This window comes from Staurois parvus, unplaced genomic scaffold (assembly GCF_062004578.1).
Source record: "Staurois parvus isolate SC_StPar_1 unplaced genomic scaffold, SC_StPar_1.0 ptg000298l, whole genome shotgun sequence".
NCBI classification, from domain to species: Eukaryota; Metazoa; Chordata; class Amphibia; order Anura; family Ranidae; genus Staurois; species Staurois parvus.
This window is the reverse complement of record NW_028318094.1, coordinates 220,100-247,511: the sequence shown is the minus strand read 5'-3', so window position 1 is coordinate 247,511 and position 27,412 is coordinate 220,100. Positions and strand designations below refer to the sequence as shown.

Genomic DNA, 27,412 nt, shown 5'->3' with positions numbered 1-27,412 from the left:
TGAGGTGCAAAAGAAGCTTTTTATTGAGCTTTAAAATAAGATTTAAGGGTGTATATACAAAAATAAGGTGTTAAATGCAAGTGTTGTACATGGCTTTTATTTCCGCTGGACATTGATAGCCGTGGTGAATACAGCTTAAGCACAGATACAGCTTTGAGTAGAAAAATAAGAAAAAATGTATATCAAATTCTATGCCTCAGATTAATGTTGTTATAAAAGGCTGTTTTTTTTTTGTTCTTTTTTTTAGCACATCTCACAACAATGTTAGAAACTTTCTGTACAATAAAATCCTAATCAAGAAGTTAGCCTGGCTAAAGATTTAAAGGAGAACTCTGTCGAGCACAATTTAAGCACACTATAATTTCTGAAAAACTGCAACTGTTTCTTTTAAAAATACCTGATTCTTTGTAACTCCACACTTGCATAGACCTAAATTTTAGGTTCAGTGTGTAACACTGTGGCAGGAGAATGCTAAAGCTCTAAATCAAAGTTGAAGATATAGGACCAGTCTAAAACATACTGGCAGTGGAACTGGATTTAGCTGAAACTGACTCCACTGTGTGTGATGGCTGTGCTTGTGCCATGGATGTTAGATGATCATTTTCTGTGTTGCAGAGGCTGATGTCAGTGGGTGGTTTATGGAGGAGCAAACCCCTATCTTGTAGGAAAATAATAGTGATTAGTCACAAAAATCCATCCCAGAAAATCCTTTTGCCCCCCAAAAGTGCTCAGACATGCCCAGTCTGGAGAGGTCTTGGAGAATCTGCAGCTAGTAGATTGTATTTTAGTTTGACCATAACTGGCCAGAATGATCCTGTAGGTCAGAACTAGAGCCAGTCTTCCTTCTGCTGTTCAGGGCATCTTTTAAATGGTCATTACTGAATCCACAAGGAACACTCTCTGTAACCAGCACAAACATTAACAGCTGCCTAGTCTAAAAAAGGACTTATTGATTTTTTGGCCTTTCTAGTATCGCATTACCAGCAGGAGAACCAAGAGAAATACGTACAATGAATGCACCATAATGTCAAGGTAATATCATTCACAACCTGCCTTATGGACTACATACCAAGGTTGTCATCCTCTGGCTCACTGCTTGACGTACGTCAATGACCAAGAACAGTTAAGCAAGCATTTTAAGGAGAAATTTTAAAATGTAATTGTTTATTTAATAAGCCACCTTTGACCTGGGAACTGGCTCCATCAATGCTTAATCCAGCAAAGTTAATAAACGTGTAGTTTCTTAAACAAGTCAGTATTAGTATCACCCATACCTGTCGTCATGGAAGGTTCACAACCAGCCTTACGGACGACATACCAAAGTTGTCTTCCTCATCCTCTTGCTCACTACTTTTGATATGAGTCAATAACCAAGAATAGTTAAGCATTCACTTTAAGGAGAAATCTTAAATGTAATTGTTTATTTTAAAAAGCCACCTTTTGACTTGGGTTCTGGCTCCATCAATGATTAATCCAGCAAAGTTAACATACTTGTAGATTCTTAAACAAATCAGTATTAGCATCACCTATACCTTTCATGGAAGATTCACATTCTTTGCTCTCCTTATGTTTCAGAAACCTTTCATTTGCTCTTCACCAAATACATTTACACTGGATTATCAGTTTTAGTAATATTAGTGCTGTGGGATTTTAAGTGGCTATATGATTCCTGATAGTATTGCAGCCAAAATAAAAAACTGAAAAATCAGGACCAAGGACATAATGTAGTTAGTAGGATGCAACCCTTCTGCTGATACCTCTTCTTTTAGGAGAAATCCTCCTCTGTACCCTCCCCCCCACCCCAATCAATCATCTGCCATCCTCTATTCTTAGATTGTGGTCCATACATTATTAATATACAGTATAAAGCGCCAATAGTTCACTCAGCGCTGTACATTACAAAGGGACGCTATAGTGCAGAAAGGGTGGGATCCCTTGCTGAAACCCTGTTACAGCCCCTTAGTTGTGTTAACCCCTGCTGCACCAGAAGATAAAGGTTGGGGCAGGGCGAAGGGGTATTTCTACTATAAGAAGAGGTATCAGCACTAGGGACATATCCTACTAACTGTAATTTATGCCCCCTGTACTGATTGTTCTGCGTTTTTTTTTTGGCTGCACCTAGCCTTTAAGCAATATTTGGTGTTATGCTGAGATGTACTGTATATACTTGAAGGGAGGACTGGTCAGGGGCTGGGGGCAAAAAGGCATATGCATCACAGCAGGCCATCATGTTAGGTTGGGGGTCTTGAGAGGAGATATTTAAACAAACTGAAAGTGCAAGTGAAAGAGGGAGCAGCACTGGCTTCCGTTACAGTTTTCATATGAATGATGCAGAAAGCTACCAAAGGAGCTGGTCCTGGAAGATGTGTCACAATACATCATGTCCTCTAGTAACAGCCACTTATCACCATGCCTTTCATTATGTCCAGTATCATAACCAATTTACATGGTACATGTTCTCTCACCAAGAAAAATCTGTCTCTGCTGTGAAAGTGCTAATTGGTTGTGTTTGCCTCCCAATGCCAAATGCTCTGAGTCCTTGCCTGATGCTCCCTTGTGTATTTTCCTGTAAGGAAGCACTACATTTACAATGTATTAAACATAAAATATAGTGCTACAAAATAAAGGGCACTGCATATAGCTGGCAGACACCCTCAGGTGCCACATTGTACCCAAGCAGAGCCCTAAAAACACTGAATTATTGAGTTTGGGATATGTATACACATTTCTACTCCTCCATCCCAGCTATATCACAAGGCCGGGACATTGGCACATGGAAGGTAGAAGGCATACCTAGCTTTATGGAAAAGATTCTCATGGTTGGGCAGACTCTGTAAATATACCATGTAGCACTGGAGGGTAAATGTCAATCAACTGCAGTGTAACTTTGCTTTTTAGGATCCTACAGACAGTACAGTCTGAGCACTTGAGTATACGTACTCATCACCTAATGCAAATATTTGTATCTGAACTACTTTTAAGCAAAGCAATGTGAAGCAATCTGTAGCATTGTCCTAACACACCCCAAATAAATCTACAAGTCTGCTGATTCAGGCACATTGAACATTGCCCACCCCCGAGGTGCTCGGTTGAAGCTGGGTCTACAGAACATGAGTTGTTGTCCGCTGGGTGATTCTTCAATTTGAGCTTGAATCTCCTCAAAAATATAGGGAGCTTCTCCACCATTAACTACAGATAGACTTCCAAAAGGTATTGGAGCTCTGGAGAAAATAAATAAGACAAAAACCTTATTAATAAACATTAATTTCATTTAACATGCATGTTCATGAATCAAAACAATTCAAATTTGCAAAAAAAAAAGTGATTGTGACCTGCTGTGCAGGGCCCAAAACACCCTGAGCATTTGTGTACAGCCTGTCAGGGCTCCTTTACATGTGACGCAAGATTTACCACCATCTGGAATTTCCTCCTAGACTTCCATTTTATATCACCCTGTAATGATGTGTATTTGTAAAATATTTTGGGTGCAGGACCTAATGTTAGTTTGTGCTGCCTAATGCTTGGTGCTGCTATACTTGCCAAAGGACAACTTGCAGAGAAGTATGGATGCTGCTATAGTTGGCCTCTGTAAGTTTCTTGGATTTCATGCTAATCCAACGGCTCCAATACTTTCAATGTCACGGACTTGGAACAAGTATGAAGGTTGGGAGTTCTGACTTCACTCTGACTTTGCAAACCTGCATGCTGTGTTCTGGGTCATTATCTTAAAGCCAGAGACAGGCATGCATTTAGCATTTTCCAAAGAAACCTGGCAATGGAAGTGACTCTAAATTTAAAGAAATGTTGTCAGGAAAGGATCCGGAAACAAAGGAATCTTGCTCACGGGCACTCAGTGGGTGCTCATGCATGAACAGCGGTGTGCATTGGCACCAGGCAGGCTACTTAAACTGTACTAGTCCCTGATGTCACTGCCGTTTGGTCTATATCGTTCCTGTTAACCTGCTATCTGTGTTCTGATCATCTGTTGCTGACCCGATCTGTTTAACCACACTTGCATTCAGCCCGCATTGACCCTTGGCTTGCTTCTGGACCACATCTCTGCCTGTTCCCACTGCCTACCTACCTTACCGTTGCCAAGCTCGGCCTGGACTCTGACTATTCTTCTGTCTGTCACCTATCTGATCTACATGCCAGTTCCCAACCTGGCTTGCCTGACTATGCTATCATCTGCACTCTGGCATCCGCCAGCCAGCCAGCTGTTCTACTGCCTAGAATCTACAGTCCTGCCTGCAACCGGTGCAGACAGATGACGCATCTGCTTCTGGCATTCACAGCCTACTAAAGCACCTGTTGCCTACTGCAAGCAATCTGTCAGCCTGCGTTCTACTGCCCAGCATCTCTAAGTCTTGCCTGCAACAGGATGCACGACACATCTGCTTCTGGCATCCACAGCCTGCTGTCCTACCTACCTTACCGTTGCCAACCCCGGCCTGGACTCTGACCATTCTTCTGCCTGTCACCTAGTATCTGACCCACCTGCAAGTTCCCAATCCAGCTTGCCTGACCCTGCTATCATCTGCACTCTGGCGTCCACAGCCTGCTGTCCTACCTACCTTACCGTTGCCAACCTCGGCCTGGACTCTGACCATTTTTCTGCTTGTCACCTAGTATCTGATCCACCTGCAAGTTCCCAGCCCGCTTGCCTGACCCTGCTATCATCTGCACTCTGCATCTGCTGTCCTACTACTCAGCACTTACAGCAATGTCTACATCCAGTACAGACGGACGACGCATCTGATTCTGGCATCCCCAGCCTACTGTCCTACTGCTCCACATCCCTGGTCCAGTCTGTAACTGGTACAGATGGACGACTTACCTGCATCTGGTATCGCAGATCTGTCAGGCACTCATGCCACTCTCGTCTCATCTACTCTATCAGGGGTACTGAGTAGGAGGCGTAAGAGAATGCCTTCCTCACCAAATCAGGCTCCATCACTAGGTATGTGACAGTTATTTAGGTATGTATTCTTAACTCAGAAAAGTATCTTCTATAACTCTGTCTCCAAATCCCCAAATTCCATTTTTTTCTGCTGTATTTCCTGTTAAGAGGGGTAGCTACGTTCCTTCTACGTATTCCCACTGTACATAGGTACGGAGCCATCCTTTTGCTTGCTCCCAAGATGGACTATAGTCTATTGACTATAGGATGCATAGGGCAGGAGACATGACCGCAACCAAAGCACACTGCTTGTTCCAAACAAATGGAAGCAAGGAGCCCACAGAGGACATTACAAGGAGGCAGAAAAACACAATAAGAAACTATTTAATGAAAAATGGATTACAAGGTTTTTGAGTGGTGGATGTGCATAGATTATTTTTGAAGAATAAGGATAGTGTCAATTTAAAGTAGTATGTGTTAAGTTTTTAGTATGGGATAGATTGGGATATATTTAAAGCCCTCCTGTGTTGTTTTTTTTTGCTGCTTGTGACCTCGTTTGGATGATTTACCTTCATATACTGACTTGAAGATGCAACAATAAAAGGAACTCTTTATGAAGATGGGTGATTCTGCACCCTAGCTACAACTTAACCTCCTCTCCAGTCCAGTCTTCTGAAATGGGTTGACTTAGGCTCCCTCTTTTGCCAAGGCATTTGGTCATTTGATTTCTGCTCAAGAGGAGAATCAGCAAATCTGAACTTCATGTCAAGGTGACCAAATGCCTAGTATTTTAGAAATGTAAGAGCCTGGGAAAAGCATTTTTCTGCTCTAAAGTGTTACTAAACTCACAACCATAAAATCAGTCTGTATATGTAGTAAAGCATGCTTGTTATACTCACTGTGGAACCTAAGGGGTTAATCCTCTGCATTGTGTAAAAAGGCTGTTTGATCCTGTCTTCCCTGATCCTCCCTTTTCTTCCAGTGCCCTCTCTTATCTCCTGATAAGATATATTGTGTGAAGTCACTCTGCACATGCTCAGTTTGGTGTGTATTGCTAGAGGTTTTTTTTTTTTTCCTTGGGAGGGTGCATGTGATCAACACAGGGCCAATCAGCACTGTCCAGACAGAGGTCAGGGGTTCTGCAATCCTCCTAGAGCAGAATGAAAGCTCCTCCTACAAGCTTTAACATATGCTCTGCTGGATACTGATAGAAGTCACAAGCCTGCTCTAACTGCTGATGAGAACAGGTATTTAGCAGTTTATATTTACTAAAATAATTGCATTTCCATGTTCTGTGTACTGTGGGAGACCAGATATAGTGAATGCAGGGTCCAGGGTTTAGTAACACTTTAAGCATTTCAGCTTTGCTATTGCACTTCAATTGTACATCCCAACAAGATTATTAAAACATTTAATATAGCATTGGGCATAGGCCAACATTAATGCAACCTTTTGGCACTCTCATAGTGAAGAATCATACACTTACCTGTTATGGGTACGGTGTGAGACATTTAATGGTGTTTTCGGAGGTGGTGGTAATGATTCATCGGCAGGTATGACATGCTCCACAGAGTGGCCCTCGGCCCAGGGGCAATAGTAAGGGATGGCTGTGTTGTTGAACTTCTCATATGGCATCTCCTTCAAAGGTCCAGAGTAACCTGGCATAAGAAAGACAGGTACTCAATATACAATATCATAATCAGGGTGCTTTTATTAAAAATAAAAAAAATTTGAGAGGAGCCAGAATATTGCATTCACGCAGGTTTCTGGATAGTCATAGTTTCTGTGGTGAAGCCAATGGAATTCATTGGCAAAAACGTTAGGCGCAAGGCACTTTCCTCCCAAGCTCCACTGTTGGGATTGCGTTAGATCTCTTTTTCCTACCACAAACCATACCTCCACTCTGTTAACACACACTAAACAGATTCAACGATGATACAGTCATTTGTCTCTGACATGGACATTTGCCCCTCTAGGGAAAAATCCTTCTCCCTTTAATTGAAAGCTATGTTAGACAGAGGGTGCGAGAGCGTAGTACATTTCCTTTTACTGGAGGGGAGCTGTGCATATGTTTGCCATGAAGGAAAGAGTTTATCAATGCTGGGACTTATTTTGAGGACTACTTTAGATGACAGTAGGGAAAATGTATGAATATTTGGGAGTGGACAGGGTCTTCGGATGTAGACAATGTTAGATGCCATACCATGTGGATCATGGGTGTGGTTAGACCAGACCGAAGTGGAACCATGCAAATCATCCATCCAACACTTTCACCTTTCACGCCTAATGAGGACCAATGGAGACACCATATAAATCCATGAATTGAAATGGCCAGCACATCAAAATAGTAGATCTAAAATTTTTACTGAAATCTTAATTGCAATACAGCATGAACTATGTTTTGCTATTGAGATCTCGGTAAAAATGTGACAACTTATTTTGGTGTGCTGGCCATTTCTGTTCCTGCTTGGATCCAGACTTGTTCCATATACCCATCTATTGTAGAATTTATTCACTCTTACCTGGAGCAATCCCTCCTGGATTCAACTGCATCTTCATCTGCAAGACCTTGGCAGATTTCTTAGGGATATTTGGTGGGGTCTGATTTCCTCCTGGGACTATGTGTATCTCTGAGCGGAAGTTCTCTTTCCCATCAACCCCTACCGAGCCATTGACAGCTGTCTGATCAGCATTCAGGCCATGTACATTGCTACCTGCCTAATAAATAAAGAGTCATTTTATGACCTGGATTCAGTAATCCCACGCAAAAGTGACCTTCTGTGAAAAAATAATAATGTTCACAAACATTTGTATACTGTACATATATAGTAATCCAGACCTAACATAGATGGCATTTATGTAATTTTGCTGTGCAGTTTATTGTCCCGTTGTAGCTGCCATGCAGGATAAAAGTAGCCGATCTCATCTGGATTAACAGTACTGTATGCCAATTAGTGGATAAGTGTAATTTAAACTACACGAAAACCTACTTCCTCGCTTCTATAACATACAGTTAAAGTACATCCTAACTCAGGGGTGCTCAGCCTTTTGAAGAAAGGGCCACTTAAGTGATTTAGTAACCGGTCATGGGCCACAATGAAGTTAAATTAAGAATTTCTAATTTTTTTATTTTGAATAGCATAATGAACATTTTCCTCCTGCAGCAGCTGAATCCCGGCGGGAGGTGGAGGAGGAGGAGAAGCCGTCTTTCTGCAGTTGCAGGAAGAAAATGGAGAGGATATGCTGCCTTCACTGCCCCTCCTGTCCAAATGTAAAACAGAATGTGACAGGGAGGCCGCATGGGCCCCCTGGAGCATGGGGCAGGGTTGATTTTGTGACTCCTGACACTACAACAGTGGTTGAAGGGGGGGTTTGTAAAAACACGTATTAACAATGGGGTTTTTCTGCCCCCCCAGCCACAAATGTAAAGGAGCCCTTACTGTGCAGTGCCTTCTGTAAGGCTGCTATCATACTGATGAGCTGCAGTTTACCAGCACCGCGGGTATAGCACAGTGCACCTGAGGATTAGCTGTGATTTGACATAGACTTCTATTATATCTTGCGGGTGTTGTGTACTTTTTGAAAGTGCACTAAAACTCCTGCATTCGTGATATAATAGCTCAGTGCAGCTAACCCCAGGAAACCTGCAGGTGCACTGCATTGCACCCGTGGATCAGAGTGAGGGCAGCCTAATAGTTGTTAAACCTTTTATAGGTGCTAATATGCCCATTACAAAAGCACAATGTATGTTTTGTATAATACACTGACCTTTTCCTCTTCCAGCTTCTGCTAGCATCACTCTCCAGACTGCTAGAAAGGTCCCAGGAGAAGTGCACTTGGCATCACTCTGCCTGTGACAGGGGCCAGCACTACAGAGAAAGCATGGCTCTACGTGGCTCCTGCTCCCTCCGCTGCCTGCACTGGCTCGATGCACTCTGATGCTCTGGGATGGCAGGTCGGCAAGCCCAGATTGCGATCAATGGGTTGCTGACCCCAGGCATGAGCTTGCCTGGTTTGAGGTTGAGGGTTACATCAGAGGGCTCCTTGGGCCACAGGTTGAGCACCCCTGCCCTAACTGAATTTAGCTTGTAAAACTGTATCACAAACCACTGCCATGCTTGTTTTGCAGTAAAATAGTTTTCCATTTTTTTGTCATTCTTTGTTGGATTTCAGTACTGTTGATCTCCTGCAGCCTCTTTGCAACCACCTCCGGTCAAGTGTCAACATACCCTCCAGCAACTGCTGCATGTCATTTCCCAGCATGGGTTTCCTGTTGGTGGTAACAATAGACCATGGCTGGACAATCTGTGTCACCACCAGCTGTGACAGAGTGATAACATATGAGCCTAATTCAGGAACAGGCACCCCATATTGTCTTGTCACCCTCTTACTAGAGATTGTAATGACTAGATTTCCATATTCTATCATTGTGAATGTAGACCTTATATGTGGAGGGATAGTGGTCTCATTTCCACAACCTGTCTAGTGCTAGGATATAGTGACCTGGGGGGTGGGGGGGCTTGTGTTATGTTATTAACTTTTAACAAGCATATGAGATTGTTAGAAATTATACATGTTTACACATTAGGGGGTACCTTTGATATACTGACCAGGAGGTATTTGTAGTGATTTGTTGTAATAAAGGTACAAAATAAATTCTGTCCTATTACAGGCTGAGGAGGGACAATACCTGTAGGTATTACTTAATTGTAGCAGAGAAAAAGCAAGTCTCCTGCCCTGCCAGACAGGACTGTGCTGTGTGGCAGAGCTGTGCAAATCTCAGGACTGGATGGATAAATCCTTGTGCAGATAAGACAACTACTGTATATGTGTATTTCATCACGGTATATAGTGGTTTGCCCATATTTCAGCTTTAAGAGTCTCCTTTACATTACAAAAGTTAACTTACATGGACACGATCTGCTGGGTATTCAAATGTAAACCTCTGAACGCGCTTCTGACGCTCCAAATACATACAAGAACCACGATTGCGCTGTAAAGTGAGTTCTTCCATCATTACATCTCGTGGGACGCTGACCTTCTTACCAAGGTCCAAAGTAGGACCTACAGCAACAGAAACAACAAATTAGAAGCCATGCACACTAACTAGACACCTTAAGCTGTAGCTAATATTATTGGGCTTTTAGTTTGGCGGGCTTTAAAAACCTTACTGTCTATAGTTTTAGTGTGTTGACCTTCAATTTGCCATGCAAGTCAATTCAAAAGTAGTCCTCCAAAAACGCAACTCAATGGGTATAAATGGACATTAAGGTGTTTATAATCCCTTACACCCCGGTCACATCAAACCCGACGTTGAAATTGTGCGACTGTCAGTGAAGTCGCATGATTTCAGTGATGGGTGACCTGCCGATTTCAGGTGCGATTTTCAAGACATTTGACACAGATGTCTATGCAGATGGCACCAAAAATAGTGCATGTACTACTTTAGCAATCGGTGCGGTTCCGACTTGGTCTGCTCTAATTGTGGACAATAGGGTGCAACTTGGTGTGCCAAGGTGCAAGCCAATTTGAATCCAGTGTGACCAAGGCCCCTTTCACAGGGGTGGATCTGCTTGCTCAGCAGGGAATATGTCTGCTGATCCCCACTGAGCAAGTGGATGACAGTTCAGTGTCTGCTCCAGTTATGCAGAGCGGACACAGACACAGCCTGCTGTCCTTTATGGACTCTAGGATGGAAACGGACCGCCTGTCCATTTCCAGCTGACTGTCATCTGATCTGCCAGACGGATGGGGAACGGATCTCCATCCATCTGTTTTTAGCGGACAAGGAACGGATCCCCATCCATCTGTTTTTAGCGGACAAGGAACGGATTCGCATCCATCTGTTTTTAACGGACAAGGAACGGATCTCCATCCATCTATTTTTAGCGGACAAGGAACGGATCTCCATCCATCTGTTTTTAGCGGACAAGGAACGGATCTCCATCCATCTGTTTTTAGCGGACAAGGAACGGATCTCCATCCATCTGTTTTTAGCGGACAAGGAACGGATCCCCATCCATCTGTTTTTAGCGGACAAGGAACGGATCCCCATCCATCTGTTTTTAGCGGACAAGGAACGGATCCCCATCCATCTGTTTTTAGCGGACAAGGAACGGATCCCCATCCATCTGTTTTTAGTGGACAGGAGCAGATTCAGGTGGGTGTAAACAGACACGTGTCCGTTTACACCTGTCGCTCCATAGAGAGCAATGGAGTGTCCAATCGGGCCCGCTTGAAAAACAGTCAGGCGGACCCGATTGGTCTGTTCATGTGAAAGGAGCCTAATAATGAACTCTTTTTTGTTGTCTTTTGGTCTATTAAATATACGATTGAAAGTGTTATATCTGTTTGACAAGTTCAACCAAATGACCTGTAAATAGTTGGTAATATATGGTTGCTGGAAATCGTGTGAACTGATAACTTCTGTGCTGCAGGTTATCAATTACATTGTTCTTTGAGAACTTTAGGACTACACCTCCCTATGTTATAAACAGTAAGAGAAGGCAGGGTTCTGCTGTCCTGATACAGAAGGAGGTATGAGCACTGTCATCCTGGGACTGAATGTGTTACTGGCAGAATGATCAAAGTGAGGATAAAGGTTAAAAAAAAAGCTTGAAAAAGGAAAACTAATGCAATCATCACATCCAAGGACTGATAAGTTCCAAAATATTTTTGTATTTGGGTTTAGATACACTTTAATGCATGAGTTCTGATGTAAGCTAGCTCTTCTATGCATTCATCAAACTAAACACAGTCTGATCTCTAGATGGCAGTATTTATCTTTCTAAAATTCAGCTGTAAGCTCCATTCCCAGCTGAACAGAATACATTCTGGCTATAGATTGTTTCAGACAAGGCAATATATTTCCTGCATCCCTGAATTGAACAGCACCCTCCAAAATTTGAAGGGGTCATCAAAAATTAGGTGAACAAATGTCTTCTTATATACAGGCACATGTGTAGAAGAACATATTTGTACCAAATATATACAGTATATATCTTGCTAGTTTCTACATCTGAAAAGTTGCTGGTTGGGTCAGCTATTTACATCACAATACTAGCCGGAACAATTTTGTTTTGGTAGAAAAAAAGTCTTGGTAGTATGCGTTTAATAATACAAACTGTACTTCAAAGTAAAAAGAACAAAAAAATCAACCGCTGATATCTATTTGTATTATTGTTAAAGATGATATGCTATAGCACTTAACAAGAAATATTGAACCATTTATATCATTACCTATCTAGTAGCATTTAAAGTCCAATCCACATATCCCCATCAAATTCCAATATATGAATATTTCGATTTTTGGTAGCTGCTGATAATGTCTTGTATCTCTCTATCGAAAGGTATTGCAGTGATGCTAATGTAGAGGTCAGTACGCTAAAGAAGGGCATGAGGTTTATTTGTTTTTCTTTTGTTTGTTTGTTTTTTGTAGAATTCTTTTCATTGAGTTTAACAGAAGGTACAAACAGCTGTACAAAAGTAATGCAAAAGGCAGTATAAACAGTAACAGTATATTTGCCTCATCAACCATGCACCACCCAAGGGTCTCCACCAAGAGGAGGGTAGAGATCCAAGACCCCCCACCCCACCCCACACACAAACACTATCCCACACTATAGGGATATTTAATACATATCCACTCCCCCCCACTACACTGCATTATAGGGATACATAGTACATACCCACTCCCATACCCATCAGGAAAAGTAATCAAAGGAAACATCTGGTGGAACACATCCCCATGAATGACATCATTCAGTATTGTACTTGCAAAAAACTCTAGCTAACCTCACTCATCCCCCAACAGCTGAGAGTCAGAGTACCTTCTGATAGACAAACATAGACAGATACATCAGGCATCATGAAATCGGCAATAGAGACACAGAAATTTAGCCAGAAACTGTAGCAGTAGATGAAAACCACCCACCCCACACTTTGTCAAACTTGGCAAAGGCTCCTTTACTCGAATAGGGGGATTTTTTTTATAAAGGGACAACTGTATTTACTAAAGCCTTCCAGGTCACCAGAGTCAGTGCAGAGGATTTCTTCCATGTCAGAATAATTAATTTTGCGCTGTAATTCCCTCCACTGTAGATAGGTTTTTTTGTGTGTAGTTAGAGGCTTGCTAAAACCCTGGGTGTGAGTCAGCAAGGTTACTTTAGGTTAGAGCTGGAGGGCTCTACAGGTCAGTCCTCTGGTACCTCTCCCTGCTCTAGAGACTTAGAGAGGTTTCTAGAAGCCAGTGGGGTGAGGAGGGGCTGATCTGCATATTTATGGGAGTTTGGCCAATCCCAGGCAAAAGGCCTCATAGTGTGGCTGGATCATGTGGCCTCATAGTGTGGCTGGAAATATATAGGGCCCAGTCCTCTTTATGCTGGAGATGCTCCACGCCATGAATATGAGAGAGCCTGGCCAGCAGGGGAGTGGAAGCTTAAGTGCAGAAGTGCTGCTGGTGTGTAGCCTGGGGGGTCCTCTGTATTCTGTAAACATTTTTAGTTAGTTATACAGAGGACCCTGGATGTGGGACTGTGGCTTACGCATGTATTTGCAAACGTGTGCAAACAAAACCCTCTGTTTTTAATGCATATTGTTAGGGCCAAATTGGTTGTTTCGCAGGCTGGCTGGTAAATGTTGCTGGGAAATCTTTTGTTTGTTTGCGATGTGCATTGCCCTTCCATGTTCACCTTACTGCAAAGGCTGGTTATAGGTTGGGATAGTTGCCATTTTTTGTGATGAGATTTTCATTTGGGGTCTGAAGAAGGTTCATTTAAGGGGATGAAGTGCTCCTTGAAAAGACTGTGTGCTGATCTAATTTTTCAGCTTTTTTCCCTGTACATAAGAAATTTGTCCTCTAAGTTATTTCAGCTCCATTGGGAATCCCATATACCCCCAGGCCCCAACCACGTTAACCCCTAATAAAACAACAAACACAAGCTCATGGACTGCTTACTGTCTTTGGATACAAGAGTGGAAAATGCATGTTTCCTGGCTGTGCAGAGCTTAGGGGGACCCAAAACTCAGTGGCTCCTGCAGGGGTAGTACTACTAACAGAGTGAGAAGAGTACAGATTGCTTTTTTGGTAGCTAGAGGCTCGACCAGGCTTAACAAACATACTTCAACCAAAAGGGCAATGGAGATGGAAGTGACTGAGGTGATACATGTCAAAACCGCCTGCCGAAAGGGTTTGACAACAGGACATTCTCAAAATAGCTAGCGTGGAGCATCTCCAGCATAAAGAGCACTGGGCCCTATATATTTTGGCCAGTCTAGCTGGGGTGAAGTAAACGCTCTGTAAGAATCTGAAGTGTATCAAGATGAAAACTAAGCAAGTGAAAGGGGCCTCCTAAATATCATTCCAGTCATCACGTTCCAGATCGGGAGCCACAGCATCCCACACCAATTTACACTGTCTCAGCAGTTTAACTATTTCTGGGAAGAGGTCTTAAGGATGTGAGGTCTGGTCCTTGAAATGCGTTGACATAATCTTTCACCTGATTTTACATTGGAATAAACCTCTATCAGGACTATAAGCTGGAAGTGCGAGTAATTGTATCTGGCTGCAGAGGAGGAAGGAGTGGCAAAAGAGCACTGGTAAGGCAAGCATAAGGGGGTAAAGATGACCTTACCAGAGACATGGAGGAGAATTTACAAACACTGGAGAAGCCAGAATCTAGAGCAGCTGTGCATGGCAACCAATCAGATTCTATCTTTTATTGTCAAAGCTAACTGAATAAGCTGAAAATATAAGCTGATTTGTTATTATGCACATCTGCTCCATATTTTGTCTGCTCTAGTTTTAGTAAATCCAACCCATGGGCAAAGTGATGTCTCTTTAAAACTTGACCTTCAGGGGCTGAACAATCAGTTTTCTACCACTAATACTAGATGGTTTGAAGGTATTGGCTGCTCCTACCACAGTTTAGGTAGAAGATCTGGTAATCTACCAGTACTTTATAGGGTTTTAGGAGGAAACAAGGACACTTGGAGTAAAGCCATAAAAACATCCTGGTAGGAGCTGATCTCAAATTGTAGGTACAGTAAAGCCTAAAGTCCTCTGGGTCACATCTGAGCCAGGACTCAGAAGCTCACATGAAAACCTCTTCTAGCTTATCAGCATGTAAGAGGGGCTTTGCAGTTGGCTAGTTTTGGCACCCAAGCACAAGGCCCTATCCACATTCCAGCCTTGCTAGAACATACTCCCTCTTGCTCAGCCCGTCCCCTCCTCCATCTTGTGCCCTGTTCCTTGCTGTAGGCCTCCTCATGACATTCCCAACCATAGACCTTTATATCCAAAGAAGGAATGTCCACACAATAAAAAATTTCATTGCACTTTACTGATGTTGTTCAGGGAATGGCAAGACAGTCACTTGATATACACAGTCAATCACATAAAGTGGAAGATCCACGGTAGCCTCAGGTGAAAGCACATGCCTTGTCTCACAGCCATCTCCCTACACTTTCTCTTCTGCCCAGGGTCATAAATACTCACAGGACTGTGTTGTTTGCAGACACCTCCTTGCTGGATGCAACTCTCCTGGTAACCCTCCAGGTAATCAGCCTCATACAGTGACCTCCAGCTTGACCTAAAAGGCCTTCTGCAATCCACCCTAGCCCCCACCTCCTTAAGGGACAGAATATCTACAGCTGGCTCCTCCTGCTTACAGGTCCACTCCACCTGACCTCCTGCCCTGTCCAGGGCCTAAGTGTGTAGATGACATTTTCACAGATGTGGGGTGTATGGCTCCCATGCCCTAAGTCTGCTGTGCAGTTGTGGACTGACCATTTGGAAACTCGGGGCCCGGGGTCAGTAGGGGGCCCCATGAGATGCCCCAGGTACCTTTTTCATAGGCTTTTTTGAGTTTGGGCAAGGACACAGGGACCCCATGATCCCCTATTGCCCGGGGGCCCCATGAGTTGTCAGTCCGCCCCTGCTGCTGTGTCCCCACCATAGCTTATATACATGGGTGCTGACTGACTGGCTGGATCTGCAGAATCTAAACCAATGTATTGAAATGTTCTTCACCACACTCCAAGGATAATACAGCTAGAGCTACAAAATCAATCAATCTCTCTCTCTCTCTCTCTCTCTCTCTCTCTCTCTCATGATCACTCAGTGAGATAATAAATTGAAATAATTCACATTCTCAATAAATTTCTTGTAAATTTGATGGCAATGGCAGGTTGCTGGGTACCCTAAAAATCTAATGCTGTCCATACAACTTGCAATGATTAATCCATCTCTATTCAGTCTCCATTAAATCTACCAAAACTAGTGTAGTAAATAGTTGAAGCCCCACCTAAATAATCCAGTCCATTTTACTTTAGTCAGATACCCTTTTGTCCTGCATAATGGTCTGTACAACACAAGAAGATTGTTCAATAGGATTACAAGGTGCATGGCCAGGCAACTAGCTAGGTTGCTTCTGTTTTATCCCACCATTGGTTACACGTGTAGTGTCATGATTGGGATAAACTGAATTATTTGCCCTACACTCTTTAATGTTCAGACACCCCAGACATAAATGGTACTCTTGTTTGAACAACCCCTTTAAGAATTCTCAAACTCAGATTGCTAAATGCTCACCTTCCCCTCTTATTTCTCGAACTATTGCAGACGCCAGACCTTTCCTCTCCTTCACCAGATCTGCATACGTGGGAAACATTCTCCTGGCTAGAAAGAGAAAAGAATAATTATACCACAAGGATTTCATGTAATCCCCTTATTTTCTTTTAGATAATTTAATATTTCAACTGCACATCTGAGAGACTTAGGAGAAGAGATTGGAAAGGGATGATAGCTGTTTATGTCTGTGCTAGGCTATAGGTTAGGGGTTTGTAAAGTCTCAGACTGGAGACTGGAAGTCGTGTGAGAAAAGCATATTATAGAATAAATGTGGTTATATAAAGACGTAGTTGAAGGAGTATACTTGTCATACACTGTAAATTCAAAAGGGCCATTCTCCTCTATTCTGCAAGATAGCTCTTACTGAACCTCTACTGGGTTTGAATAAACTGTACATTTTACATTTGCCTATAAGGCCCCTTTCACATGGGGCAGACCTGTCAGCGGATCAGCAGACAGATCCCCCGGTGAGCAAGCTGATGACAGGTCCAAGTCCGCTCCGCTTGTGCAGAGCAGACACAGACATAGTCTGCTGTCCTCTACAGGCAGGCGGATGGAAATGGACTGTCTGTCCATTTCCATCCAACTGCCATCTGATCCAATCCAACAAATGGAAGCGGAACGGATCCCCATCCATCTCTTTTGGCGGATCGGATTGGATGTCATTGGGTGTAAGCGAACACGTCTGTTTACACCCGCCACTTCATGAAAGTTCCGATCAGATCTGCCTGAGAAACGGGCAGGCGGACCCAATCAGAACATCTGTGTGAAAGGGGCCTTAAACTATAGTCATGTAAAAACCTTGTATATGTACTACCAATTTTTTTTCTTAGTTTTGAATGGAGTTGGAAAGGATTAGAAATCTTGTCTGGTTTTAATGCTATCCAGGGCTCTGTTAGAGAGATTTGTCGCCACTTCCTTCCCTGCTTACAATGTTTACCAAACAGGAAGTGAGGGAGACTCCCCAGCAGCAATACAGACAGAAAGGAACAAGCAACCAGAGCAGAGTGCGCAGACTAAGGCCGGCTATACATGGGACGATATTCAAACGATTTTTGTTCGAAAATCGGACCTAAGAATAATTGCCCAATTTTCGCTTTGCAGTGGGGCAATGGCACTGGCCAATTTTCGTGGTTCCTCCCCAGTTCGTTTATCGGGCATGCTGGAAAATTTGTGAAAAACAACCGATTTTCAAAATCATTAATGGCACCAAACGAATTACAGAATGAAAAATGTTTTCAATTTTCGACCCATGTATGGCCTGCTTTAGTATAGCGGGTACTGTGATATTTATTGCAAACTAACAACTCAAATTTAGTAAAATCAAAAGAGCTTATCATAGTTCTCACATGTGAATATGGACACCCCGGTAGTGGTCCTTATATTTCTGGTAGTAATCAGAGAGACAGCAAGGGGGCACTAGACTGTGTACAGTAAGATAGAAGAATGGACACAGCACACACAATTGGTAACTCACTCAAATTGTGTAGACGTGCACATGAATGGTATGCTAATTTGCCAGTCACAGGTACTCCTGCAGCTTGGGTCGAAATTCCAGGATCCAAGGAGCCCCCTCCACCCTTTGTTACTGTGGGGATAGAGTTGGGTGTCCAGGGTAACACCTCTTTTTCAAGCCAGGTGGCTAGAAAAAGAGGTGGTAACTTTGATATGCATAGCCATGCCCCCTTTGACATCACTTCAGGTTTTGCAATTTCCTGTCCCCATCTGTGCTCCACAAAACCCCCCCCCCCCCCCATGCTGCCTCCTGCTTTCTCTAGAGGCTGCTTGATTACCCTGGCTATCCATCTCCACCCCCACAGCAGCGTCTCCATCTTGGAATCCTGGGATTCTGACACAAGCTGCAAAAGTACCTGTGACTGGCACCTTAGCATACCATTCATGTGCATGCCTACACAATTTGAGTGAGTGGCCGTGTCCATTCTTCTATGTTACTGCACTTAGTCTGGCACCTCTTTGCTGTCTCTCTGATTATTACAGGAAACATCAGGACCACTGCCAGGGTACCCATATTGACAACCCTCCACGGATCTCTCCTGGTTGGGAAAACCATCTGAGAACTATGATAAGCTCTTTTGATATTAATAAAAGTGAGTTGTTAATTGTCTTTTAAGTGTCTGCTACACTTAGTCTGTGCACTCTGCTCCAAAAGGATGGGCATTGTTTTTCTGTTTTTGGCCGGTGTGTGCAACACACATCAAACACAGGTTTGCAGAATTTCATCAACTCTAAGGAGCAATACACATGGCAATTCAGGAATTGCATTAGACCTGCTGGACATTGCACTCTATTTCTTTGAACACAGCATATCCTATTGATTTGCATTTGAAATGCAGCTCAAAGCAGCTTTTTCTGTCATATGCTACATTTTCTGATCAAATGTGAATGTGCTTAAAGGGAAGATGCAGTGTTTGACAAGAACGCCTATCAACAAAATCCCTTCTAAAGGGACTTAGAAAGCATGCTGAAATTAGAGACACATGACCTTCTTGCCTGGCTTTGAGGAACGTACATTTCGTGACTAGAGGAATAAAAGTCCAGCTCCTGCAGCAGAAATTGGCCCACCCTATCTGAGATACAGAGACATCCATCCCCATTGCAATTCTTTCTAATGCTTTGCATATAAACAGATTATGCAGAATGGACTATCAGACCTGGAAATGGCATGTTCATCACTAATAGGATTTGGACATTTTCAAGACAACGCAGGCAGAATGTGAGTGTTTAATATGGGAGTTAGACCCCAAGTACAAATCATCAACTTACATTTAACATCACATTACAGTTGTGGTTTATAACAAGCAATATCTGAAAGGACAATTCATATCACATTTAGATGTTTAGTACAGCAGCAGATGATGTTGAAGATGATTCTCCTATCGATGGGAAACAGACAAAAGCTGTTTGCAGTGTACTAAAGAACATCAGTGTTTGACTGTTGGTCAACAAAGAAAATATTGTCTCGCGTAATTGCAGCTCTGTGATGGCAGACTCCATTTGTGCCACTATGCTTTTGGGAAGAGATTGAATGAGGGAACGTAAAAGGGATTTTCAGCCTTGAGCTGCATATGGTGCACTGATATTGTATACTCTGTGTGTGACCCTTTGTGGAGTTGACATACTGTGGCAGCTGTTATCAGTGCTAGGAGCAGTCCAATACTAAACATGGGCTCAGATTATTTAATTTCTCTGTACCTCATCCCATCTCTACTGATGGTTTTTATATATTCTAATAACGTGAAATTATATATAGGACTCATTTTTCTTTTAAAGGTTTGAGTCCTGTAAATATGAAATTATACATCCAGCAGGTGGTGCACACAAGATAATTGTTTATGCTGAGTGCGTTGTTTTACTGCGATGCTGTGAATGGGTTGAAAAGGCAGGTATATTTGATCTCTCGCTGTTTACCTTTATTCCCAACACACAGTGCTGCATAATTCAGAAGAGGGACAAAGCCTGCTCTACTGTCGCTAACATATACTCTCTATCCATGTAGCAAAGCCACATCTGCCCATGATGTAGCAGCAGTGTGTGATGGAAGTGTCTTCACAACCAGTATTGGAGTCAACAGAGGGCCCCTGTGTGAGAACAGTTTTGTACCTCCTTCTTAACTTTTTGCCAATTAAAAACACTTATTGATTGTGCACTGATTTAGAGCTGGATAGAAATCAAATATTTCTATGTAACAGCTGAAGGGTTCCAGCTCCCATCTAAACCACATGTAATATAGATAGGCCCCTAAATCCCAGAAGGCTCTGATCCCACCATTGCATGTTCCTACTGGACAGGCCTGGAAAGGTGCTGGAGTCCTGGAATATATTACTTAGGACTAGAAGCAAAACGTTTTTTTTCGTTTTGGATAGAGTAAAGGAAAGTTATAACCCGTTACTTTATTTTTTGCTATCTGTGTCCCATCATGGAGATTTACCTTCTGTTCCATAGCCAAAACAGGAAGTGAGAAAATCTCTGCAAATTAAGGGAATTTCATGAAGACCCCAAGGTCACCAGAACTAGTGTTCCCATTGAAAGATTTCCCTTCTTATTACTTTTCTGGAACATTTTGGATTTTCTTTTACTTTCACTTTCAATGTTAATGGTAAACAGGACAAATAGAGAAGGCGAACATCCCTAATGGGGGCACAGACAGCAATAAAAACTGACAGGGCTTTTCTGAGTATCTCAATCTTATTTGGACAGATGATACTTGACAATGGCACTCTAGCAGAAAGAATGAAGACAGAATTCCTGATCAGCATGCTTATTTTAGGCCTCAAAAAATATTGCAGCCATTGGACCAGCATAAAAACCGGGAAGCTTAGAATTGCTGAAGGAGAGCTCAGCAATGGCTGGTTGCATATGTTCTCAATACAGGCTTCCTTTAAGTTCTTTACAAAGATCTTCCTGACTGCCACTGTGATGCATAGTAACATGCTTTATATCCTGCCCTAGATGGCATGCAGCTTGATAAATGCCAATGTTTGTTCAAATGTGATTTAAACCAAGTCGCAGTCTGTCCCTGTTCGAAAGCCTTAACAGGTCTACTTTTTTATTCGCTCGTTCCTGTCCATCACCTTAACACATACCCCTTGGGAAGCCTTGGTGTCCATCCTGTCCTTGACCAAAGCCCAGAGGGCTTTGTCATTCTGGCAGCGCGACAAACAATAGCTAAGACCTTGCGCCAGCTGTTTTCTTGATTTTCCTGAGGTTAAACAGAGCCTTATGGTGCACGAGGAGCTCGTGTCCATCCTCATGGATGCCCATATAACGTTTCTGAATGTTTGGTACCCTTGGATAATCTTCAACGTCCAGTTGGGTCTGGATCATTCCCTGCTGTCGATATGACCCTTGTACTGATCAGCTTTGGACTATTGTGATAGGGGGTGCCACATGCATCAAATGAACAGGTCATTCATCATCTCATCATGCTAAGACATATCATCTATGAGGAGCCAGTAAAAAAAAGGGAGGAGTAGTGTTCGGTCATACAGAGAAACAATTGGTGGGTAGGTATACCTGGTGTTAATTTAAAATGTGCAAACAAAGCTACTTAGCTGGATCTTAGGCAAAACAATATAGGCTTAATGCATTAAGCTATAACTATCCATAGCAGGGGCGGACTGACAACTCATGGGGCCCCCGGGCAATAGGGGATCATGGGGCCCCTGTGTCCCTGCCCAAACTCAAAAAAGCCTATGAAAAAGGTACCAGGGGCATCTCATGGGGCCCCCTACTGACTTTGGGCCCTCGGGCAGTGCATGAGTTTCCAAATGGTCAGTCCGCCCCTGATCCATAGCTTCATGAATAAAAGCTGAAGATAACAATTACATAGGTGAAAAAACAATTATTATGGAAAATAACACACATTATAATTTAATTCATTGTGTCAAGTGTTCCCTAAATTGTGTGGCTACAGCAGAAAATTAAATTAATTAGCAAAATGTGGCTGCTTTTGTGTGATAATGACGACCAAATCTAGCCAATACGTACAAAGCATTTTGATTTACTAGTGAGAAAAAAAATTTACAGGTCAAATTGTTTTGCTCTGTAGCTTAACCTGAAAATTGAGTCTAATTAGAATTTTCCCTTTCACTAATGACTGCTCTTTGCTCAGGCTATAAAAGATTGTTCCCAGACCCTGTCAATCAGTCTGAAACCTGCATTCTTCCTGAGTTGCCGTGCTTGGTGAGACTTGGGGAATGTGCTTAGCACTGCACAGTGACGTCCGGTGGCCTTCTTCATTACAGCAGAGCATGGAGGGCAATCAGATTATCTGCAGCATACATAAATTACAATGTATCATTCCTTAAAATAGACCACCTTTACTGCTGCCAGGATTTAATATCAGATTCCAGCTTACATTAGAGGAATGTAAGAAATCCTGAGACCTGTGTCTTTAGCCAGCAGCTCCTCTTAGATCTTTGCAGGGTAGCAATTACAGGACAGATCGATTATGAATAATGTCAGATTTATGGATAACATCAAACATGACCAATTCTAAATGTCTCTAAGATGTGTTCATGAAATATTAAAGAGATATTTGATAAGTCACTACCAGAGCTGAAGTGACACTACAAAGGACCCAAGACACAGTGATAGCTTCCACCTGACCAATATATTGCAATTAGCTTAGAAGATGTCTAAAAGTACCTTACTAATTATCAAATCCTCTTCTGTACACTTGAGAGACCCCCAACACCAATGACAGAGAAAGGGTCCAGTAAAACTGTCCCTGTCCTGTGACAGAGATGGGACCCAGTGAAACTGCCCCTGTTCTATTACCGAGAGAGGGTCCAGTGAGATTGTATCTGTCTTGTGACAAAGAGAGGGCCCAGTGAGACTGCCCCTGTTCTGTAACAAAGAGATGGCCCATTGAGACTGCCCCTGTCCTGTGACAAAGAGAGGGCCCCGTGAGACTGCCCCTGTCCCGTGACAATGAGAGGGCCCATTGAGACTGCCTCTGTCCGGTGACAGAGATAGGACTTAATGAGACTACCCCTGTCCAGTGAGACTGGCCTTGTCCTATGACATTAAGAGGGCCCAGAGGGACTGTTCCCATCCTGTGACAAAGAGAGGGCCCAATGAGACTGCCCCTGTCCTGTGACAAAGAGAATGCCAAGTCAGAATGTCCCTTTCCCATGAGAAAGAGAAGGCCCAGTAAGATTGCCCCTGTCCTGTAACAGAAATCTGATCCAATGAGACTGTCCCTGTCTTGTCACAGAGGGAGGGTCTAGTGAGACTGTCCCTGTCCTGTCACAGAGAGGGGGCCCAATGAGACTGTCCCTGTCCCATTGCAAAGAGAAGGTCTAGTAAGATTGCTCCTGTCCTGTGACAAATAGAGGGTCCAGTGAGACTGCCCTTTGTTCTGTACCAGAGAGAGAACAGTGAGACTTCCCAGTCCTTTATGAAAGAGTCTGGTGAAAATGCTCCTGTCCTGTGTGAGAAATAGGAATCTCTTGCAGAGTGCCGCAGTATGTAGGACAGATGGGCAGTCTAGTTAATGTGCCTTGTCATGCAAGGGGGTCCTGTAAGGGGGTCCAGTGGGAGTGCACATCCACAGAAAGTGAGTTTATGAAGCAGTCTTGTATACATGATCACATCTTCCATGCAGAATTGCATAGGAACAGTCTCCCTCCCTTTAACCTGCCCACAAGGATTCCTCTGGTTATGTTTGGCGTGTCACCAGCTGTGTCACATGATATAGTTGATAGCTTCCTGGGAACAAAGAGGAATCACACCTCCGAGTAGCTCCTGCACTTGCTTGTCCTCAGGAAATGGCTTATGTTGCCAATAATCCAGCTCTGGTCAGTACATAGAGCAAAAACCATACCAAGTGCAACAAATCTGCAGCAACCAACCAATTCATCTTTTTAATGAGCTGACTACAGTAAAATAGCAGGTTCATTTCTGTTTCTCGCAAACTGCACTTTGCATGGACACATCATAGTTGGGGTGGCCATTCAAAGTCTAATGCAACATTCAAATTAAGATTGATACCCTAGGGGATGATTCAACATTGGAATCACTTATATGGAGCAGATAAATCCAGGTTATTGGAAATTGTGTACATGGTGGGACCCATTCTTTCCTCTATTTTAGAAAAAGGTAGTAGTATACAGCCTATGAATTGCTTCTCCTATTGGCTGAGTAACAAGATATGTATCAGGACTTGCTATACTGTTTGTACACTGGCAATTATATCTCCTCCCAATGTTCTTGGAGAGGCATCTGCCAATCTTTAGCCAGCATCTTTCTATTTTACTATACTAAAAAAAGCAATGCAATATTGGGATGCTTTACAATAAACATGAAATGATTTTTGAATGGATTTGCCGTTAATCAAAGTGCACATATATATTTTTTTTAAGTAGCATGTAAATTAAGTAGTTGTCAAAATGAATCAAGTCATTGTTTGATGTTTGCAGTGACTTTTATTAGTTGATTCTGCTCTAGACACTTATGGCGTGTTCCATAAATGGTGAAAGGGTCAATATGATTGTCTGCCCTCTCCTACTAGCTTTTTACTCTTTGCACCATTCTGCATTCAAACAATGCATATAACAAGAGATCTCTAGGAAAGTATCTGGTATAGCTCCTATAGCTCCTCTTCTCTAAGGCTCAGTCCACACTACTGTGACCTGAGAGTTGTTCAACTTATGTTGCAACTTTGCCAGGTGACTTCCTAGTGATTTTCTAGTGACTCGAGTATGACTTTGATGCAACTTGATATGTGTCTTTCATGCCATATGCCTGGGTAATCTTCCTGTAATGTCGGATCCAAATCACATGAATATAGATGAGGATCCAACTTCCATTAAAGTCTATGGGCACAAGTCAACTAGAAATTGCCTTGAAGTAGTATAGCAATGTTTTCTAAAGTCGGAGCGACTTCAGTAGTGCTAATTAAATCAGCTCTCATTGGCTAACATGGGTTTTCAAGTGTAACGCGACTTGGGGTCTTACAAGTTGGATCCCGAGTCACAGCCTAAAGTGAACACGTCACTTTGTGCATTTAGAACAAAGTAGCGGGTTATCTTGATAGTCCATCTCCTCTGGCAATTAACCTTCAAAGCCAATGCTCCTCATCCTGCCAAGTTCTCCTGCTGGAGTCCTGAATGAAATGATTACAGTTGCTTTGTGTTGGTCTCAGTTGAAACTTGCACAGAGATAAAGATCTTTCCCATGTGACAGTGCTATGGCTTGGAAATTGGCTAGTCAAGGGAGGAAGGAAAGAGGGGTGCATGCTCCCATATATCCAGAAGTGCCAGGTAGGTCATAGGGCTGAATAGGGGGAGAGTAGGGGTGAACAGGGAAAGGTATCCCCACAGAAGGAGGAAAGTGTTCAGATAAACTGCAAATGATAGGTTTTACTTCACTCACTAGGCATTAGTGAGTACTTAGACCTTAAAGCGGTGGTAGAAAAAAAAAAAAAAACCTTCTCCCTGCAAGTTATCGCATACTAGCACATCATGAAAGAATTACCTTAAAATTAAGCCCTCCAGGGGTGGGCTGTCACCACTGATAGGGCTTCCATCTCCTTCCGCGTTTGTGGGCTACGGCTGTTTGATCATCCAAGCCACGATGATGCCACTCCTGCGCATGTGCACAGAGGCCACGGCTGCAGCAAAGTGCTCTGAAGTGAAGACATAAGTATGCCATCCCCTCAGAGCGCATGCGGCGGTGAGGTCACAGGCTGCAGAAACAGTGAATATCTCCTAAATGGTGCACGTTTAGGAGGTATTCCTTGTACCTACAGGTAAGCTTTATTCCATCCTCTGGAACTCACTACCCCAACCCATCAGACTGTCACCTTCCCTCCTCACCTTCAGGCGCACCCTGAAAACCCATCTCTTCAGAGAAGCCTACCACGCCCTCACCTAATTGCTGATATCCTCCGCTCTTACCACCACTCCATCCCCCACAGCTATTTCCTCCTGTACCACTCTCCCCTCCCTCCTAGATTGTAAGCTCCAAGGAGCAGGGCCTTCAATCCCCACGTATATTGTATTGTATTGCATTGTTACTGTACTGTCTCGTGTACTGTCTCCCATTATAATGTACAGCGCTGAGCAAACCGTTGGCGTTATATAAATCCTGTATAATAATAATAATTATAAGCTTACCTGTAGGAACAAGTGTCCAAGCGGCATTTATTAACGCTTTAAGAAGCTCCTTTTCTCACCTGAGGTACTGTATATTGTAATCTAGTGTGAGCAATTCAACCTGATTTCTGCACTATAAAAAGATAACAAACGAGATCATTTCTATCCCAAGAGAGCTCTTCTACCATGCCATAGTCCTAAAGTTATTATTTGTAATCTGTATCTGGTAAAATGACCACACTCTGCAAATTAGCTCCATTTTGGCATGATTCATTTATAACCAGGCAAGGCCAAAGCGGATGATCACTTAATGGCTACCTAAGTAACTACATACATCTACATTGATTACTTACCAAGTATGCATAATTGTGAAAAATAGAATGACACACAAGTGAAGATATCATCTTACAATATCAGGTCACATTTAACAATCTCAAATTAAGACATTTAATTCTAATGAAATGTATATTTTGGTTTTCTAAGACATTAGTAACCAAATTAGTCGATTAAAAAACAATACAGCATTTAGATAATTATTTTCTCGCTGCCCTTCGGCATATGCCTGGATTAGGTACATGGGAAGCTCAGCCTGCATTTTAGCATATATTAGCTCACCTTTTTGTAAAAATGTGAATCTTCAGACGTTGAGTCTTCTTATTTATGTAACTTATGCTCTTTTGGCTTTTTTTAGATGCTCTTTTGTGTTGTTTATTGATCAAAATGTTCTTTATCCCAATGCTTTCTCTTTTGAAACGCAAACCGCTCTGCCTTATCTTCTCATGTGTGACTTCTCGCCACCTGTTTTTATGTCTTGCATCTGTTTCTGTCTGCCTTTCTTTTCCCAGTTCCTTCTCTGTATTTTACAATCAGTTTCTCCTTTTTTCCACACTCAGGTTGACGATTTCACGCTGTTTTCTCTCTCCTTCTGGTAGTCTGATTCTTCGTTGTCTAGCACTCTCCCTCCAGTCTTGCTCTGTCTCAGAATAACTGTGCTGGGCCTTCCAATGATGACATAATGCCACTATTACAGGCTAGAGGTTAAAGTTAGCACAGACAACACTCCAAATGTAAAACCCATTAGGGATCTCTCCTACCTAATGTCATGTAAGCAATATTTACAGTGTGTCAAGCAGTGTTGCTAGGTGAAATTTGTTTATGTATTCATGTACTGATCTAAAGGCTTGTCAAAATCTCTGAAAGCAGTTTAAAGGCAATGTTTAGATTTCATATATTTATTTTCTTTTGTCACATACATATGAAATC

At 42.7% G+C, this 27,412-nt stretch overlaps 1 protein-coding gene across 2 annotated transcripts; it reads right to left on the bottom strand.

Annotated features, from left to right (window-relative positions):
• MYOZ3 (myozenin 3) lies at positions 1–27,149 on the bottom strand. Of its 2 annotated transcripts, none has more exons than XM_089682778.1 (6): positions 26,765–27,149; positions 16,491–16,577; positions 9,810–9,964; positions 7,423–7,618; positions 6,387–6,558; positions 1–3,221 (listed from the first exon to the last, which is right to left on the bottom strand). In XM_089682778.1, exons 2-6 carry the CDS (start codon positions 16,567–16,569, stop codon positions 3,035–3,037), a joined length of 789 nt encoding a protein of 262 aa, XP_089538904.1. In that variant the 5' UTR covers positions 16,570–16,577; positions 26,765–27,149; the 3' UTR covers positions 1–3,034. The 2 variants fall into 2 exon arrangements, with proteins under 2 accessions (XP_089538904.1, XP_089538905.1); XM_089682779.1 differs by lacking the exon at positions 26,765–27,149 and adding an exon at positions 25,530–25,670.
• Between the last annotated feature and the right edge of the window lie 263 nt (positions 27,150–27,412).